Source organism: Pelobates fuscus, chromosome 2 (genome assembly GCF_036172605.1).
Source record: "Pelobates fuscus isolate aPelFus1 chromosome 2, aPelFus1.pri, whole genome shotgun sequence".
NCBI classification, from domain to species: Eukaryota; Metazoa; Chordata; class Amphibia; order Anura; family Pelobatidae; genus Pelobates; species Pelobates fuscus.
This window is the reverse complement of record NC_086318.1, coordinates 225,183,604-225,203,188: the sequence shown is the minus strand read 5'-3', so window position 1 is coordinate 225,203,188 and position 19,585 is coordinate 225,183,604. Positions and strand designations below refer to the sequence as shown.

At 40.5% G+C, this 19,585-nt stretch overlaps 1 protein-coding gene and 3 non-coding genes across 4 annotated transcripts; all 4 read left to right on the top strand.

Moving 5' to 3' along the window:
* The first annotated feature begins 3,754 nt into the window (after positions 1-3,754).
* TCP1 (t-complex 1) lies at positions 3,755-19,322 on the top strand. Its single transcript, XM_063443219.1, has 12 exons — positions 3,755-3,944; positions 7,924-8,009; positions 9,023-9,151; positions 11,786-11,883; positions 13,097-13,207; positions 13,363-13,544; positions 14,730-14,856; positions 15,204-15,379; positions 16,473-16,596; positions 17,290-17,482; positions 17,771-17,934; positions 18,971-19,322. The coding sequence occupies exons 1-12, from the start codon at positions 3,881-3,883 to the stop codon at positions 19,182-19,184; spliced, it is 1,668 nt and encodes a 555-aa protein (XP_063299289.1). The 5' UTR covers positions 3,755-3,880; the 3' UTR covers positions 19,185-19,322.
* Positions 5,937-6,072, top strand: LOC134593899 (small nucleolar RNA SNORA29). Its single transcript, XR_010090310.1, has one exon. It is a non-coding gene; the product is annotated as a small nucleolar RNA SNORA29 (small nucleolar RNA).
* LOC134593898 (small nucleolar RNA SNORA29) lies at positions 10,405-10,540 on the top strand. The gene has a single exon (XR_010090309.1). It is a non-coding gene; the product is annotated as a small nucleolar RNA SNORA29 (small nucleolar RNA).
* Positions 14,951-15,081, top strand: LOC134593897 (small nucleolar RNA SNORA20). The gene has a single exon (XR_010090308.1). It is a non-coding gene; the product is annotated as a small nucleolar RNA SNORA20 (small nucleolar RNA).
* Positions 19,323-19,585: the final 263 nt, after the last annotated feature.

Here is a 19,585-nt window from a genome sequence, read left to right as displayed (position 1 = left end):
GTAATATTGATTATGCTAATAATAATAATAATGAGGACAAACAGTTCATTTCCAAATCCCTTTCACGTTTTTTGTTTCTTTTCAGTTTGATTCTTCTTCATGGATCAATACATGGGATCGTCTTCACACACTACGACAATCTTCCAGTCGGGATTTGGATCATTTACAGTCTGATTCTTCGTCGTTATCATTATTTATTGTAATAGCAGGATATGTTTATGATTATCTCGCACCAAAGAAAGAGGAAATGATGCAAGAGGAAGGGCCTTTTATACCCTATGGCAATGTTTTTTTCACTAAACTTTATTGTTAAACCTGTGCTGCTGGAGTTTTAGTAAAGAAAGATTATGCTAAATACTCGCCTCCTATCCTTAATAAAATTAAGATTATAGGTACACTGCGTTAGCATAATCTACAATTACGGTTGAATAGACATATAGCGCAAATTCCAGTTTTTGTTTACATTTTGTTTTGATCAGAACGTGCACTATTGACTCCGTCCTGAAGGGGTTAAAGGACCACTATAGGCACCCAGACCACTTCAGCTTAATGAAGTGGTCAGGGTGCCAGGTCCATCTAGGATTAACCTTGCCTGCTGTAAACATAGCAGTTTCAGAGAAACTGCTATGTTGACATATGGGTTTAACCAGCCTCTAGTGGCTGTCTCATTGACAACCGCTAGAGGCGCTTCCGCGCTTCTCACTATGAGAATGCTTTCCTATGGACAGACTGAATGCGCATTCAGTTGATGACATCGGAAGGAGGAGAGTCCTCAGCGCTGGAGAAAGGTAAGCGTTTAACCCCTTCCTCCCCCTAGAGCACAGCAGGAGGGGGCCATGAGGGTGGGGGGGGGGGATCTATTAACACTATAGTGCCAGGAAAACGAGTTTGTTTTCCTGGCACTATAGTGGTCCTTTAAGCGTAAGACAAGCTTCTGAAGCTGTGTCCTTAAAGGGACTCTCCAGTGCCAGGAAAACAATCCGGGGGAGACCTAATGTGCATGCGCAGCAATACCACGCAGGCGCATTAGACGGCACCAAAGGAAAGCATTGAAAATGCTTTCAAATGGGGATTTTAGCGACGCTGGATGTCCTCACACAACGTGAGGATGTCCAGCGACGCTATAGCACAGAAAACCTGCGCTATAGACCAGGAAGTGCCCTCTAGTGGCTGTCAAGCACTACATAATATATTTACGATGTATAAGCACTTATGTTGCATTTACATTACTTGGATATCTCTTAGCTAAAAATTATCTACAAAGATACACCTGTAATGACATGCCTTTCCTTTATGACCAACCACCAAACATTGTGACCTATCTACTATGCACTATATTCACTACTATACATATCACCCTTATTGCTGATCCATCATGCCACTAACTTAACCAGCTGGCAAACTACCATGAGGATTTTTTCCTTATATAGGTATCTGTCTCCATCCTGGGGGAATTATTATATCTCCCACCATTTATTATTACCATCACTATTATGTGTCACTATTTAGGGTGTATTTTCCCCAAATTACCAGGATGGACCATCTCCTTTCCCCACTTAATCAGCATCGTTTTGGGTGTTACTTTCAGAACATATTAATTGAACATCACGGGGCATCATATAGTCAGCGCAGTCTGACTTGTAATGATCGCGTTCAGCCACCGTACGTCTAACTACTGCAAATGACGTCACATTCTTTGGTCCAATAAGGAAATTAGGCGGGTTATTTAAACTCACCTCGATCGGGAAGCCGGTTCCCCCTGAAGAGCCTGTGTTTGGTGAAACGCGCGTCGGGGCTCGATAATTGATCCGGTGTTACTGACTCTATATGAATTCTCGTGTGACCTTACACGCTAAACTCTACAGTATTCTAGCCATCTCGGTTACACCGAGGATCGTTGGACTCTGACCATTAGATTCAACTCAGCATTCTAGTTTGCTAATTTTTACGGTTATAGCTAGGTGCCCACGAAGGCACAGTTTAGAACAGCCGTTAATAGGAAGCAGAGCTTTGCTAACCACGTAGGTACCCACGAAGGCACAGGATATCTATGTTAATTCTCCGACTATTATTTAGGTGCTCACGATAGGCACAGTTTAGAACAGCCGTCATTAGGAAGCAGAGCTCTGCTAACCACGTAGGTGCCCACGAAGGCACAGGATATCTCTGTTACATATATCTCCGACCATTATTTAGGTGCTCACAAAGGCACAGTATATCTAGCACTACCATAGCCTTACCAGAAGCTAGGTGCCCTTGAAGGCACAGATCAGGATACAAGTACAGATTACACTGTGGCCACTAACACCTGGGTTGGATACTAGTATACATATACCATTCTTCTTTATATGTATTTCACTAGGTTTCTATTAGGATGCTGACCTACAACTATATCCTCCACTAACATTGGGACTCCGGCGTACGTCACATTACAAGCGGGACTCTCCCTGTGAGGATGCTAGTTACAACTCTTTTATGTCTTACAGGGCACTTACCCACAATTAAGCTCCCACCTACCACCCTGCATTGACCCTCTAGCTTATTACACAAATCTCCCCTATTATTTTTGGGAAAAGGGGCACTTTTGGCACATCGTAGCCATACTATGAATTTCGTTTGACACTTCAGTTACATTGCACCTACACTTTACGATCTTGCCAGTTAACCAAAATAGGGCAATAGTATCGTGTGCACTGTACCATTCTTGTTGTGGGGACCTAATTACTACATTTTAGTGTGGTTCTTGCCCTGTCTCTGTCCATTTACGTTTTGTTTATTGTCTTCCCGTTTGTACCTACCTTTACGTAGTTTGTCTAGTTGCAGCCACCGTGTCTGCCCCAGGTATCCATTACTGGGACAGTAGTGACTAGCAACTTTGTCAGTTACTGTGTGTTTTTAGCCTTACTGAATAAACTATATTTACTTACCTATTTTTTTTTTCTTACATACTATTTAGAGACAGCCTTCTTTCTCTCGTTTTGCAGTTTATGAAAAGGGTTAAGGGTAGTGGGAGTTGGCACCCAGACCACTCCAATGGGCAGAAGTGGACTGGGTGCCTGGAGGGTCCCTTTAAGACCAAATTATTGTTATTATGTTCTGATGAAACCATGGATTTCAGAGAGGGTGTGCTTTCTTTTTCCCATGACCGTAGTTTAGAAATGAAGAACAGATTCTGAAAGAAGACAAAACGTTCTGAGGTGACAGACATTTTAAGCGCTTTTGGGGTCCGAAACGTCCATTAAACAAAATATAACACCCCACAAATTCTATTGGAAATATACATGTATGAGGATTACAGCAAAATTGAGTTTTGCCTACAAATGCTTGCCCAGCCCTGCCTGCCACTAATAAACACTAACTACAAGCAAGATTCCTTTCCTTCCGCTAAGCTGCTTTCCAATGCCCCCCATAGACAGTGTAATGGCTGTATCCCCCTGAAGCGACCCATACATGTCCCTATATACATCGCATCTGGAAACCGTTACTTCTCCTCACTAGCTCCTCCCCCTCACATCTCACTGACTGAGCCCGCCGCGCGGCCCGCTCTCGCGATCCAACGGGGTGGAGTCAGGCGCGCGAGCAACTCCATCCACTACTAGAACATTCTTCGCGTCCACAGAAGCCGGGGTCCTTGGCCACGCCTACCCCAGTTCTGCGTCGCAGAATGCGTAACCCTTGCGTTGCCAGTTTTCTGCGTGGACTCTTATTAGTAACACAGACCATGGCTCGCCTGGCACTGGAGGGACACCTATTGTGGGGGGAGCATTCAGCAACGGAAGTGCAAGGGGAGGTGGAGATTACCCAGCAGGCATTGCGGCCGGTCTGTTGCTGAGCACGTTGTGTCTGTTACCGGCTCGTTGTGTCTCCTCAGCGTTCGATCATGGAAGGCCCGCTCGCAGTGCTCGGGGAGCGCAGTACCGGGGAGGCAGTGAGGAGCCAGAATGGTAAATACCGGAGGGAGCTCTCATGGATGGGGTGCGGCCCTCAGTGCCTGTCAGACACAATGGGGGGGAGGCAGGCCGCATCGTGCTCCGTGCTGCTCACACACCGCCATGCAGACTCTGTTACCCTCTCTGTTCCACTAACACAGCGAATCCGAGTAACCGAGCAATGCTGCCAGACATGGCACACATGGGAGGCGTGGGAGATTATTTTCTAGATCTTTATTTCTGCAGTTGCAATTTTGGTTTTAAAAATGCTGTAATTTAGAGTTTAGTGAATAAACCTCTGTAGGCTCCCAATATTCACCGTGTATAAAAATAAATAAAATACAAACACAAACGGCTTGCTCTAATAAATAGATGTTCTTAGGAGATGCCTCAATGTAGTTATGTGTTGGAAATATTACTTGCAGTCAAACCTTGTGGAGGTTGGTTGAAGGGACACTAAGCACCAAGGTCAGTTAACCATAATGAAGTAGTTTTGGTGCGCAACCCTTGTCTCTTTTGTTTGGAGATATAAAACATTGCGGTTTCTGAGAAACTGCAGTATTTATGTGCTGTCTAAGCCACACCTCTAATGGGTGTCAAACTGGCTTCAACGTTAAAAACTTTGGGTTTTTAGAGGTCACACAGCATAATTATTTTAAATACATTCATTGCTTCTTCGTGCCTTCTGCACTTTCATTCAATCACCGCTGTCTATGTATTTATATATTCCTTTATTTCATAAAGCATATTCTGCAGCGATGCACAGGTCGAACTCGAAGTACAATTTCTACGTTATAATTGTAGATGATGACACTGGCCCTGGGTAATGCTACAGGTATCGTCTGACTAACCTGAAATGGTTTGCCATAATACAAGAGACTCCGCTCAGATTCTTGGCGACATAATTATAGCACCTTGATTATATGAATATATAAGTTGCTGCTAGAAAAGGTGGCTGTCCACAGAGCAGGTTGAGGGAGTGTTAACAAATACTTTAGATCAGTATACTAACCCCTTCAAGCATACACGATTATTCAATAAAGTGAGAATTGTCAGAATTTTGAAAGTGTATATCGAATTTAATAGCTGAAAAAACTGGCCTGCAGAATTTTTGTAATTTTGGCTATTTTATCTTAAATTTTGACATTCACTTGAATTCCCAGTTAAACCTACTTTATCGAATAACCCTGACAGTCTTGGATATCTCAGGTGTTGTGGTGGACCTGAGTTCAAATCAGTAGCTGCCTATCCAGTCCTTAAAGGGACACTGTAGGCACCCTGACCACTTCGGCTCATTGAGGTGGTCTGGGTGCAGTGTCCCTATTGCACTTTAGGAAGATCTGTAATTTGAAACTAGGATAAATTCTCACATCTAATAAAAACATTGCTATTAAACATTCCACTTTATATAAAACCAACTTATTAACATGAGGTCTTCTAGGAAAATATAAGCTAAATTTATATTTATTGCATGCAAGCTATTGGGAGCAGTGTCTCTTTTGCACTTAGTGCTGCAGGGTTAAACATTGCAGTTCTAGAGAAACTGCAGTGTTTACATTGCAGCACTAAGTCGGCCCCTAGTGGCTGTCTACAAGTTTGGAAATGGACCTTTGGTCGGGTATCTGACGTTGGGCGTCCTCACGCTTTGATTCAATGCTTTCCTATTGAAGGGTCTAATGTGCTCATGGCATTAGCGCCCAATCGTGGGACATCGGAGTGGGCAGAGCATAGGTGCTGGGATCATGTAAGTAAAGGATTTTTATGGGGAGCGATTTTTGCTGGGAATACAGCTTCATGTTCCTGGCACTATAGTATGTTCTCCTGGCTCTTTAAGGCACACCAACAGTCTAGGTTTTGTCAGTGTCCCATTGGAACAAAACTGGGAAACTATTGCAGTAGTTCATGAAACTGTTTTACAGATTACTCTGGGAGGGTGCTGGCAGGCTGTAGTGTTTATGCTTTGATTGCTCTTCCAAGGAGTTCGCTTGTTAAAATGCATTTGTAGGCATTCCCATTTTAGTACCACTTTTTTGTTCTACAGATCTAGTGGCTATGCTAATGGGATAAAGTATTCTCTGCTGTCATCTGAAGGAAAATGGTGATGTTTCTTATTTTCCTGTATGAAATGGCAGTACATAAACTTTGATATCCCTGCAAAAAGAAATATTTATTATTGGCACTTGTATAGCGCCAACATAATCTGTAGTGTTTTGCAATATTATAAGGAGGGGAGATAAACCATAAATGAGGCACTTAAAAGAACAATATGTTAAAGAGGATCCTGTTTAAACAAGCTTACAGTCTAGAGGAGGTGGGGTATAAAACACAATAAGACATGAGATCACAATCAAACAAGGTGGGAGTGAAGCAGAGCTGGAGGAGAGCGTAGAGTGCTGCCATTTAGGAGAGAGCAAGGAACAGGTATGTGAGGTAGAGATTACTGTGGGAGGCCATAAGCTTTCCTTTAGAAGATGGCTTTTATAGGAACACTAGAGTCACCTAAATTACTATAGCTAGCTAAAGCAGTTTTTAGTGTATAGATCATTCCCCGGCAACTTCACTGTTCAATTCACTGTCATTTAGGAGTTAAATCACTTTGTTTCTGTTTATGCAGCCCTAGCCACACCTCCCCTGGCTATGATTGACAGAGCCTGCATGAAAAAAAAAACTGGTTTCACTTTCAAACAGATGTAATTTACCTTAAATAATTGTATCTCAATCTCTAAATTGAACTTTAATCACATACAGGAGGCTCTTGCAGGGTCTAGCAAGCTATTAACATAGCAGGGGATAAGAAAATCTTAATTAAACAGAACTTGCAATAAAGAAAGTCTAAATAGGGCTCTCTTTACAGGAAGTGTTTATGGAAGGCTGTGCAAGTCACATGCAGGGAGGTGTGACTAGGGTTCATAAACAAAGGGATTTGACTCCTAAATGGCAGAGGATTGAGCAGTGAGGCTGCAGGGGCATGTTCTATACACCAAAACTGCTTCATTAAGCTAAAGTTGTTCAGGTGACTATAGTGTCCTTTTAAGGCACTTCTTAAACGATTGAAGAACAGTCTGAGAATCTGATAGTGGTAGACGGCTATTCCAAAGGAAAGGAGCTGACTATGGGAAGTCCTGCAAGCGTGAGTTGGCCATACGGGTGTGAAAAGTGACCAGGAGAAGGTCATGAGCACAGCAGAAAGACCGAGAATGGCATACATATGGATCAGTGAAGAGATATGAGGGGCTAGAATTCTTTGGTGCTTTATAGGTATGGATTAAAGCTTTGAATTGATTCCTGTAGTAGTCTCTAGCATAAGAAAGGGGCGGATGCGTTTAATGTTTTTGAGGTGGAATTGAAAGGATTTGGTAACAGACTTGATGTGAGGCTAGAATCCGATATAATGCCAAGACACCGCGCTTGCACGGATGGACTGATGTGGGTACCACTAACTTAATCATTTTAATAACGAATATATAATTTTATTTTTTTGTTTGGTGGTTTTTACTGTGGGAGAGGAATCTCTAATGATTTAGTAACAGGTGGAGTATGGAGAGGGGGCTCTCATGAGTGGTTGAGAGTAGAATAGAACATGTACAGTTGGAGTTTTCAGAGTTTTAATTGATATGTTTAATTAGAGGGGCAGCAATCTAATCTGTCACAGTCTGTTATTGAATAGGCAAGTGGTGCACAGTCTAATGGGTCTGTCTTCTTCGGCATCTTATTAGTGATCTACCTTTTGATGGGATACTACAAAGACCCATCTGATCACCACACTGTATGCAGAGTGTCAGATTTGCTGTCAAGCTTTTGTATTTAATGAATTTTTAAGGGCAGTTAGTAAACATTATTAAATTCCCAAACATTTCCTAATAAAAGAAAAATATTTAAAAAGTTAGAAATGCCATCAAGTTAAGCCTGTGAAGAATGTCAATGTTTTAACAATTCTAGTAATGAAATGATCATGTCTGCACTCTTTCCCCCCCCCCCCCCCCCCCCATTCCAGTTATGGCTGCCGCATCTATTGCAAATATTGTGAAAAGTTCGCTTGGTCCCGTTGGTCTGGATAAAATGCTAGTAGATGATATTGGTGTAAGTATAAATTCAAGTACTTAATGTTCAAAAGAAGGCTATTAGTCCTGTTTTTGCAATGGTCAGCATTGTTTAGTGCTATCCTAGGGGAAATTTTGTTTAGCCCTTTTGAAATTAAAGTTTGTAATACATATCAAATTAACAGAGTTCATGCTTCACCTGAAATTGTGCATAAAACTATTATGAATAAATTGATAGGTATTTATGGAGTTTATTCACTACACACTGGTTTACAATGGGTTAAACAGTTACTCAGAGCACCATGATTTGAAGTAATCATGGTACCTAGAGCCTGTGTGCAGCTTTTCCATATGAAACACTACAGATACAGAGTTTAACCTCTGTGCTACCGAAGGTGTTATTTCATCTCTGGCAGCATCATTCGCCAGCTAGGAAATAGGAGTTCTTGGCTGGCTAATGTCAATTCAGTGCATATTTCCATGCATTTAATAGCATAATTGCCTGAGAGCAATTAGCTGATGCTATCAGCCAATGAATGGTGACTGGATATGCATCCGTCTTCTGCAGCTCTTTAGAATTCAGATGTAAGTCACCAGAGCTAGAAGGACCCTCGGTACCCAGTGGAGAGCCAGGTAAGAGGGCAAACCATTACAAAACAGTCCGCCTTTTTACTGGGAAACTGGGCCAATGTACTCCTGGCATCATAACCACTACAGCAGGCTGTGGTTATTAAGATGCTCGCAGTAACCCTTGCTGCTTACACACTTAGCATAGTTGTAAATTTACTTTGAACTGTTTTGGATTACATTTTGCAAGCCTTATGCTAGCGCTCTTGTTAAGAAACAAATACAACAATATTTTAACTACTTGTACAACATTTTGTAATTTAGATGTAGGGTTTTGTCACATATGCTGTTCCATTTGTGATTAATTTATTTTTTAATGTATAAGATTTTTTAAGTGTTTTCCCGTCTTTTGTGACAACAGATCTACTTTAAAGTTTGAAACAGTGGTTGAGATTGTCTCTAAAATTGTTTGTTTTTCCAAATTAGGATGTGACCATAACAAATGATGGTGCTACCATATTGAAACTATTGGATGTAGAACATCCTGCAGCCAAAGTACTCTGTGAGCTGGCAGATCTCCAGGACAATGAAGTTGGAGACGGTACAACCTCAGTAGTAGGTTTCTTTCTAGGATCTTTCTCTCTAGAGTGTTGTTTTTTTTTTTGGTTTTTTTTTAATATTCATATAAATGGAATTAATTGGCCAAGACCTAAGAAGAATTGATATCACTTTCATAACATAGTTGTCTTGGTTGAAAGAAGATTAAAGTCCATCAAATTCAATCCTGAAGCCCATTTTTAATGCTGTTCATCCAAGACAAGGCAAAAAGCAACTATTTTTGTAGGTAAATCCTATTATGCCACACAAAAAAATGGGAATCAGATTTCTCCTTGGATCAACCACCTGTTTACATACATATCAATTATATCCCTGAATATTATGTTTATGCAAAAAAGCATCCAAGTGTTTTTTTAAATTTATTTTCTTAATTATATATGGACTTCTTCTATAGTGATATCTGAAGAGGTGGCTTGACAGGAAATGTTCAGAGGACTTGTGTAAATGTCAAATGGTGTTCAAATGGTTTCACTACGAATTCGTGGACAGAGCTTGGGGACTCCTTGCTCTTTAACCAGTACAGGGTGCTATAATGGTGTATAGTGCTTAGACTACCCTTAAAATTGCTGACTTTAGGAAGATCTGTAATGTGAAACTAGGATAAATTCTCACATCTAATAAAAACATTGCTATTAAACATTCCACTTTATATAAAACCAACTTATTAACACGAGGTCTTCTAGGAAAATATAAGCTAAATTTATTTTTATTGCATGCAAGCTATTGGGAGCAGTGTCCCTTTTGCACTTAGTGCTGCAGGGTTAAACATTGCAGTTCTAGAGAAACTGCAGTGTTTACATTGCAGCACTAAGTCGGCCCCTAGTGGCTGTCTACCAGTTTGGAAATGGACCTTTGGTCGGGTATCTGACGTTGGGCGTCCTCACGCTTTGATTCAATGCTTTCCTATTGAAGGGTCTAATGTGCTCATGGCATTAGCGCCCGATCGTGGGACATCGGAGTGGGCAGAGCATAGGAGCTGGGATCATGTAAGTAAAGGGTTTTTACTTACTGGGAATTTTTGCTGGGAATACAGCTTTATGTTCCTGGCACTATAGTATGTTCTCCTGGCTCTTTAAGGCACACCAACAGTCTAGGTTTTGTCAGTGTCCCATTGGAACAAAACTGGGAAACTATTGCAGTAGTTCATGAAACTGTTTTACAGATTACTCTGGGAGGGTGCTGGCAGGCTGTAGTGTTTATGCTTTGATTGCTCTTCCAAGGAGTTCGCTTGTTAAAATGCATTTGTAGGCATTCCCATTTTAGTACCACTTTTTCGTTCTACAGATCTAGTGGCTATGCTAATGGGATAAAGTATTCTCTGCTGTCATCTGAAGGAAAATGGTGATTTTTCTTATTTTCCTGTATGAAATGGCCGTACATAAACTTTGATATCCCTGAATATTATGTTTATGCAAAAAAGCATCAAAGTGTGTTTTTGTTTTATAATTATATATGGACTTCTGCATTAGGGATATCTGAAGAGGGGGCTTGATCGGAAATGTGCAGAGGACTCGTGTAAATGTCAAATGGATTCACTACGTATTATTGGACTAGCACTAGTTGCTCTATAACTAGTACAGGGTGCTATAATTGTTTATAGTGCTTAGACTACCCTTAAAGGGCCACTCTAGGCACCCAGACCACTTAAGCTTAATGAAGTGGTCTGGGTGCCAGGTCCCTCTAGGATTAACACTTTCTGCTGTAAACATAGCATAGCATATGGGTTAATCCAGCCTCTAGTGGCTGTCTCACTGACAGCCACTAGAGGCGCTTCTCACTGTGATTTTCACAGTGAGAAGACATCAGCGTCTATAGGAAAGCATTGAGAATGCTTTCCTGTGAGACTGGCTGAATGAGTGCACGGCTCTTGCCGCACATGTGCATTCAGCCGATGACAGCTGAAGAAGGAGGAGATTCCCCAGCACCGAGGGAGCCTGGCGCTGGAAAAAGGTAAGACTTTAACCCCTTCCTCACCCTAGAGTCCGGCAGGAGGGGGACCTGAGGGTGGGGGCACCCTCAGGGCACTATAGTGCCAGGAAAACAAGTGTTTTCCTGGCCCTATAGTGGTCCTTTAAAATTGCTGACTTTAGGAAGATCTGTAATGCGAAACTAGGATAAATTCTCACATCTAATAAAAACATTGCTATTAAACATTCCACTGTATATAAAACCAACTTCTTAACATGAGGTCTTCTAGGAAAAAATAAGCTAAATTTATTTTTATTGCATGCAAGTTATTGGGAATTGTAAGGGAATAATCCATTGCATGCCTGCAGGAAGCAATTCAATGAAGATCCTAATGTCTGCCCCTACCATGAATTTTGTTATACTAGTACTTCCATTGTGATCTGCAAGGCAAAATAAATCTTTCATGTGTATACATTCATAAGAGAGGTATTCTAGTTTGTAAAAGAAGTTCTCTGCAAACTGTCTTCTAGGCTTATAAGTAGTATGCAGGGGTGGAGTGCAGCACATGGCCATTGTGCCATTTAGCAGTTCGTGTTACATATGTTTCCTGCCCGACATTGATGTGCTTCTCTTACCTTTGCATTGTTCAACATAGGTGTGTGGAATACAGATAGTTATAACTTCCACTTGTTTAACTTTTGTAACATCTATGATTACTTTAAGGTTATCATTGCCGCAGAGCTTCTAAAGAATGCCGATGAGCTTGTTAAGCAAAAAATCCATCCCACGTCTATAATTGGGGGCTACCGTCTGGCTTGCAAGTGAGTTTATATTCTATTTTCTATTCTATAAGTGTTCTGTTTCTTGGGCATCTTTATTGGTCCTTTACAACTCATGAAAAGTTTCTCAGTCGTGTTTTTTTTATGGGGTGCAGGCAGCTTTGGGCTGATCTTTCCGGGCCTCACTCGATTCCGGCAGGATTTGTCAGCCTGGCCCCAGCTGATTCTGACCAGTGCTGGTCTTTACCAGCTATCCAGCACCAATCACAGTGTCAACTGCTGGGAACCAGGCCTCCATTCAGAACTATACAAAATGTAATTCTGAAAACGGCAGCAGATTGAGGCAACTTACCACCATATACTGTGATAAATCGCAAACCCATTTCTAATCATAATTGATATTGGCAGTGGGTTGTCTTAGGTTTGGTATTGGGGTTGGATTTGAGAGTAGGGCTATAGTTCGTGTTGGGATAGGTTAGCTGTAGGGTAAGTTTAAGCTAAGATACGTGTTAATGCTGGTTATGGGATAAATATAGTGTAGGTTTGCTGTTAATAGTAAGATTAGGCATATGCTTAGTGTATTAGTTGGGTAAGGGTTATGGTTGGTGTAAGATTAGTGTTAGCTGTCTAAATTTAGATACTCAACGTATTGGACCATGGGTGACAAAAGGTAAATCCCTAGATGTTTAAAACGACAGCTTCCATTCTAAAGGCATGCAAAGCATCGGTGTTGTAGTACTACAACATCTGGGGATCTACCTATTGGGCACCCCTGTATTAAGCATTTAATAGTCAGTACTCACATTTGACTTATGTAATCAGTTGCTCTCGATTTTGTAGAAAAAATTATTATAAGCAAAAATGTTTTTTTTTGGGTGGGGGGGGGGAGGGGGGTTCTCTCCCAATTTTCACCCATATTTAACATTTTATTTACATGTTATGTTAGGTATTCATATAGGATGTTAAATTAAAGTCCTTTCCGTCCATTAAAAATGGTATGTAATATGTATGGGGAACTTGGAGTGGAACAAACCTATAGCGCAATTTCATGGTTTTGTTTTGGTTCAGAATGTGGACAGTATATACTCAAAGCAACAGAACAACTCTGCGTGATTGCACACATGATTCTTCATGATACTCTTCTAACTTACTGTAGCTTTAGATACTTTCTTACCTTTTTTCTTTACCTGTATAATGTATTAAATATGTTGCTATTACCCCATAGTTTTATAACAAGTTTATTCTCCTCATTTAGGGAAGCCGTAAGATATATCAATGAAAATCTCACTATCAATACTGATGAGCTTGGACGAGAATGTCTCCTTAATGCTGCTAAAACCTCAATGTCTTCTAAGATTATTGGAGTGTATCCTTTTTGCTTAAAGAGTATGCAAGATTCACTTAGTAACTATGTTGTTTTTTTGTTTTGTTGGTTTCTTTTTGTCAATTCACTGCAGTGTGGCCATCTCCATTATTTCTCACATTATATTTGGATGTTTATGCCTTTACTCTAATGTTCAGTGATAGTGACTTCTTTGCCAGCATGGTGGTTGATGCAACACTTGCTGTGAAGTTTACAGATCCAAGGGGTCAAGCACGGTACCCTATTAACTCTGTAAATGTTCTAAAAGCCCATGGACGAAGTCAGAAGGAAAGTGTGCTTGTGAATGGATATGCACTCAACTGTATAGTGGGATCACAGGGTATGTATTTTAATTTTTGCTTTCAAATTCATGTCATAAATTTGTGCATTGACAGTTGATGGCTTTTATTTCCCACCTTTGTTGCACTCAATTGAAACTTTTAAAGGGACATGCATCACTCTGAGACAACTCTCATTCAAAAGCTTTTGATTTTAAAGGACCACTATAGTGCCAGGAAAACATACTCTTTTTCCTGGCACTATAGTGCCCTGAGGGTGCCCCCCAACCTCAGGGTCCCACTCCCGTGGCGCTGAGGGGGAGGAAGGGGTTAATCGCTTACCTCTTTTCCAGTGCCAGGCTCCCTCGGCGCTGGAGACTCTCCTCCCTCTTCTTCCGCCACCGGCTGAATGCGCATGCGCGGCAAGAGCCGCGCGCATTCAGACTGTCCATAGGAAAGCATTCTCAATGCTTTCCTATGAACCCCGGCGTCTTCTCACTGTGAAAATCACAGTGAGAAGCGCGGAAGCGCCTCTAGCGGCTGTCAATGAGACAGCCACTAGAGGCTGGATTAACCCTAATATAAACATAGCAGTTTCTCTGAAATTGCTATGTTTACAGCAGGAAGGGTTAATCCTTGAGGGACCTGGCACCCAAGACCACTTCATTAAGCTGAAGTGGTCTGGGTGCCTATAGTGGTCCTTTAATGACAAGTCTACCTGCTGGTAGAAAAAAGTCCCTTCAATATGTTTTCCCTCCCTCCTGCCCCCCATATTTACCTCCTTTTTTCTTTCTCATGCTTTTCACAACCACTCCAGGGGTTACTGATCTAAACAATCAGTGCCCTACATTTACACATGTTTTAACCTATATACTTTTAAAAGTTTTATTTGATTTGGTTTGCATATTTGTTTAAAAGAGTTTGCTTGCTGGTTTTAAAAACAAAACAATAATTGTCAAGTGATGCATGTAACTTTGCACCTTTTAGAATATCAATATTAAGCAACAGTTTCAAAAAAGTCCTCAGAATGAGTAACAGTAAAACAATCGAGAGAACTCCAAAGATATATGTGTGTGTGTGTGTGTGTGTGTGTATATATATATATATATATATATATGTATATATTAAGTAATAGAGTATAGATTGTGTATGGATATATGGTAATTGAAAACCTGTGTAGACTAAGTGAGTACATCAGAGTTTAATGTTTACATTGATTTGTATGTATTTTATTTTTTCATCTTTAGGAATGAACAAAAGAATTGTAAATGCAAAAATTGCTTGCCTTGACTTCAGCCTGCAAAAAACTAAAATGAAGCTTGGTGTCCACGTGATTATTTCAGATCCAAGCAAATTGGACCAGATCAGACAAAGGTGCAATTTACACACACAAATAATAAAATATCATTGAATAATATCAGATTAAATACTTCTGTCTTCTCATACAAACATCCTTTGACTTACTTTTTTTCCCATTTTATTTGCTGCCATATACTTTTAATGCTATGAGCAGTTATACGCGTGGGATAAACTAATGTGTCTTCTGCTTGTTTCTGCAAATACTTGTTGTTTTGCTGCTGAAGCAGAGTCCCAACATGATTCATAAGTGTTATTTACAGTTGTAGTTTGGCATGTGCTGCTTGGCTTCAATAAATGCTTCTCTTTAGCTCATGCAATCTGGTTTTATTATGTGTTGACACTTGTATTAACACACATTCTAGGGAGTCTGATATTACAAAAGAGAGAATTCAGAAGATCCTGGCCACAGGGGCTAATGTTATACTTACAACTGGTGGAATTGATGACATGTGCCTCAAGTACTTTGTGGATGTGGGTGCAATGGCTGTACGCAGAGTTCTTAAAAAGGACTTGAAACGCATTGCTAAAGCTACTGGAGGTAAGTAAATGTTAATAGTACTCTTTATTTTATTGAGGGGGCAGGAGAGTTGCAAAGTTAAAAACTGCAAAGTTTATGGTGCAATAGGTTATCTCCCTTCAGCTATAAACATTAACATATATTAGTGACATAAAGAGGAATTTTACTTTCCCCTTTGCCATCTGAGATTTGTGCATGTGTATGCAAGTCACACAACTTGGACAAGCCTGTTTTAGAAGCTTTGTATACTGTTGCACAAAGCCCATGGTTTTTCATCTGTTGACTTATTTAGCAGTTCCTCTTAATATGATGAGTGGAAGCGCAGCTAAGGGCTCAGTTGGATATCCCATAAGACAAACCTGCACAACATGGCGCGATTTTAGGCAGTCAATGAGGAACACTGCACCAAGGTTCGCACGATTAGTAGGCCCATGGGGTGGCATGTGTTAGGAGGGGCCCGGTCAGGCACTGTGGCACTTTAACAGCGCGACCGGGCCCCTTGCTTATCGACAGCCTTGGAGGAAGTGAGTGCTTTCAATCACTTCCACCCAGAGACTGAAGCCACCCAGGAGGGAGAGGGAGGAGGCTGTGAGGAGAGTGGTTAGGGGGAGGTGCTGAATGGAGGGAGAAGGCAGGAGAGGATTGGGTGAAGGCTGCAAGAGCAAGCTCATAACTCCCAACACCATCAGTCTGCAGACTGAACACAAGGGAAGCTACTCTCCAGCACCCAAAAGGTAGGAACCTGGATAGTGGCTATAAAAGTGTATATTTTGACCTGTGTGTATCTGTATTCCTGCATGTCTGTGTTGTCTGTATGCCTGCCTGTGTGCTAGATGCTTGAAACCCATCTGCGGCCCGAAGAAGCTTGGCTTTTATAATTTTGGGCCCCTACCTACTGCCAAGTTGTGCAGGTCTGCCATTAGAAAGGAAAAAATTAGACCTACAACGATAGGTTCACTTTTGGTAGAGCATTGTCTTGGTTTTGGAGGGAAATGCCTGTGCAAGCTTTAGAATTTTTTAGAAACTAGGAACATGTGGCTACATAAATCGTGAAGCACAGATGATGAGCGAATACAAAATTGTATTAAACATTTGTCATAATTTGATTTTACAGCAACAATTTGTTCAACACTTGCAAACTTGGAGGGCGAGGAAAGTTATGAAGCATCAATGTTGGGTCAAGCAGAAGAAGTTGTGCAAGAGAGAATATGTGATGACGAGCTGATCCTAGTTAAAAAGTTAGTGCACCTCACTCACATTTAAAGTAATCCCATTTTATTGCTGCCATGCTTGTCTGTGCAATGTGCAGTTATACGCGTGGGTAAAAGTATTGCGTTGTCTCTGAAATTTTGGATGAACTTGTTTGTGTTCTACTCCTGTTTCAGAGGCTACACACCCGTATCCTCCCAGCCATTACCTGATGATAATCCTCCTAGTGTAATTTGTCAAACTGTCTTATGTATTGATAACTTGCCATTAAAGGGGTGCTGTCCCTTAATCTAGAAGCCAGCAAATCTGTGGACATCAGTGATTAGTGGAAAGCACTTGTCACAATTTAAAAAAGAAAATGCCATCTGGCATCTAAACGGTTAAAAGACCATTCTAAACATTAAAACTGAGTTTTGTTTAACTTTAGAGTAATACTTTTCACTATAATGCTAATGATGAACATGTGGGGGTTCCCCTTGTCATGCTTGGTACAAGACATGCATTTGTCAATTTGTCTGGTATAGAGCCCCATTATTTAATTTGTACTTATGTGGACTGATCAATCTAACACATAAAATGTGGTTCTATGCTGGACAAATCAATGAATGTATAGGTCTGCTTAGTACTTTGGTAACTTAAACACTGAAATTTACTATTGTGCAAGAGGCATGCAGGTTGTGAGAAAATGGTTGTTGTAATTGCTATGTTCTCCTCTGTTTCAGTACTAAAGCACGAACATGCGCATCCATCATTCTTCGTGGAGCTAATGACTATATGTGTGATGAAATGGAGCGCTCTGTCCATGATGCTCTGTGTGTGGTGAAGAGAGTATTAGAGTCAAAGTCTGTTGTACCTGGAGGTGGTGCAGTTGAAGCTGCTCTTTCCATTTACCTTGAGAATTACGCCACTAGCATGGTAAGAATACACAAATAGATGAATATGGCTTAGTTTAAACATTATCAAACACCAACATTTATTCATAAATTAATGAGCATGTTTTAACAGGTAATGACCTAGTTGCAAGGCCACAGTCCCAGCATATTCAGTGGAGCGGTACATGTTTCTAGGCATCCAACCCATGTTATGTTGTATAAACAAAAGTTCATCTAGGTGTTTGTGGATTTTACAATAAATATACACTTTACAATCTTATGTTAAGCCTGCAGTAATTGTACAGATAAATTTTTATGTTTTCAATTTTAGGGATCCAGGGAACAGTTGGCAATTGCAGAATTTGCAAGAGCCCTTCTTGTTATTCCAAAAACGCTAGCTGTAAATGCTGCTCAAGATTCCACTGACCTAGTTGCAAAGCTTCGTGCTTTCCACAATGAAGCACAAGTTAACCCAGAGCGCAAGAACCTGAAGTGGTAAGTCAAGATATAACAGGAGAACAAGGAATTGCATGTACATGTAAAAAACTATAATCCTTTTTGCTGGGTATCTGCATAGTGCAGCTGAGGTAAAAGCCTTTATAATTGACACTGAAACAATGGCACTGTATTATGAGGTAAAACCATACATTGCCAAATATAATAAGATTGTAGGGTTCTTCAAATATGTTGGGGATCAGTTTAAGGGCCATCAATGTATGTTGCCTCTACAGTACAGTTTTGAAATTAAAGTTGTATTCATTTACAAGCACTCTTCCTGGCATATTTGGGCAACTGAACACTCTTAATATTTTTATGTCACTTTACCCTTTTGTAGCAAGTTTACACAAAATATAAAAGTCTTCTAAAAAATGCTTATAACTAAGAATTGTAATTTATAGATAAAGGTATATTTGTAAACATAAGTAAAATTTAGATTGTGTGCACTAGTGAATAGTCGGTGAAAATACTTAAAGGGACACTATAGTCACCATTTGTTCTTGTAAGTATCCTACCCTGCAGGGATTTTTATGTTAACATTGTCTTTTTATAGAAAAGGCAGTGTTTACATTGCCCTCTAGGGACACCTCCACTGGCCGCTCCTCAGATGACCACTGGAGGTGCCTCCTGGGGCAGTGCTGTACACTCTGCATGGAGACACTGAACTTTCCTCATAGAGATGCACTGGTTCATTGACTTCTAAGGAGGAGCTGATTGGCTCAGCCAGCGTTTGGCCCTACTCCCGTTTCCCTGTCTATTTCAGCCAATCCAATGCTTTGGCCAAAATCATTTAATTCTGATGTCAGCAAGGAGGCGAATATTACAAAGCCTTGGGATTAATCTTGCTTTCAAGACTCTACATTCAGCAATGGGTATGGTGTCTAGTTTCAGAATATTACTCCTAAATGAAAAATTGCAGATTTGTAACCTTAAAGTTTATAGCGGTGCTGTAACTGGGTGAAGTGTAACGAGGAAAAATAGCAACTCAGCGTGATTATGCCAGTGTGTTTTCTCATGTATTATCTTCCTGCAGGATTGGTCTAGACTTACTTAATGGAAAAGCACGGGATAACAAGCAAGCTGGTGTCTTTGAGCCCACAATGGTGAAGACAAAGAGTTTGAAATTTGCAACAGAAGCTGCAATTACTATCTTGCGAATTGATGATCTAATTAAATTGCATCCAGAGCCAAAAGAGGATAAAGGAAAATACCACGAAGCAGTTCAGTCTGGGTCTATTGAAGGTTAAGTTGGCCAAGTGGAGATTTTTTTTTTTTTCTTCAATATTACTCTAATTTATAAGTAATACATTTTCATTGTTCATCTTGCACTTGTATGGTCTTGCCCCTAAATATACTCACTTTAATAAAAGTAACTTGGCAACCTATATTTATTGGTATTTCTTTTGGGTTCAGTAATATTTGCATCCAAATGGAAGCTTTACAAATCCAGTTTGCTGTGACAATATAGAAAGGGAACTCAGGCCTCAAAACATCCACTAGCCCTTGGCAAAGTGAAAATTCAGACTTGGCAAATAGATTGACTGTGTTTCACTGAAATGTCATCCAGCCAAAAGATATACTAGGACCAAGTAGAACCTTTCTCAGCATGTTGACACTGGGTGAAGTACAGCACTGATGTCTGTTACAT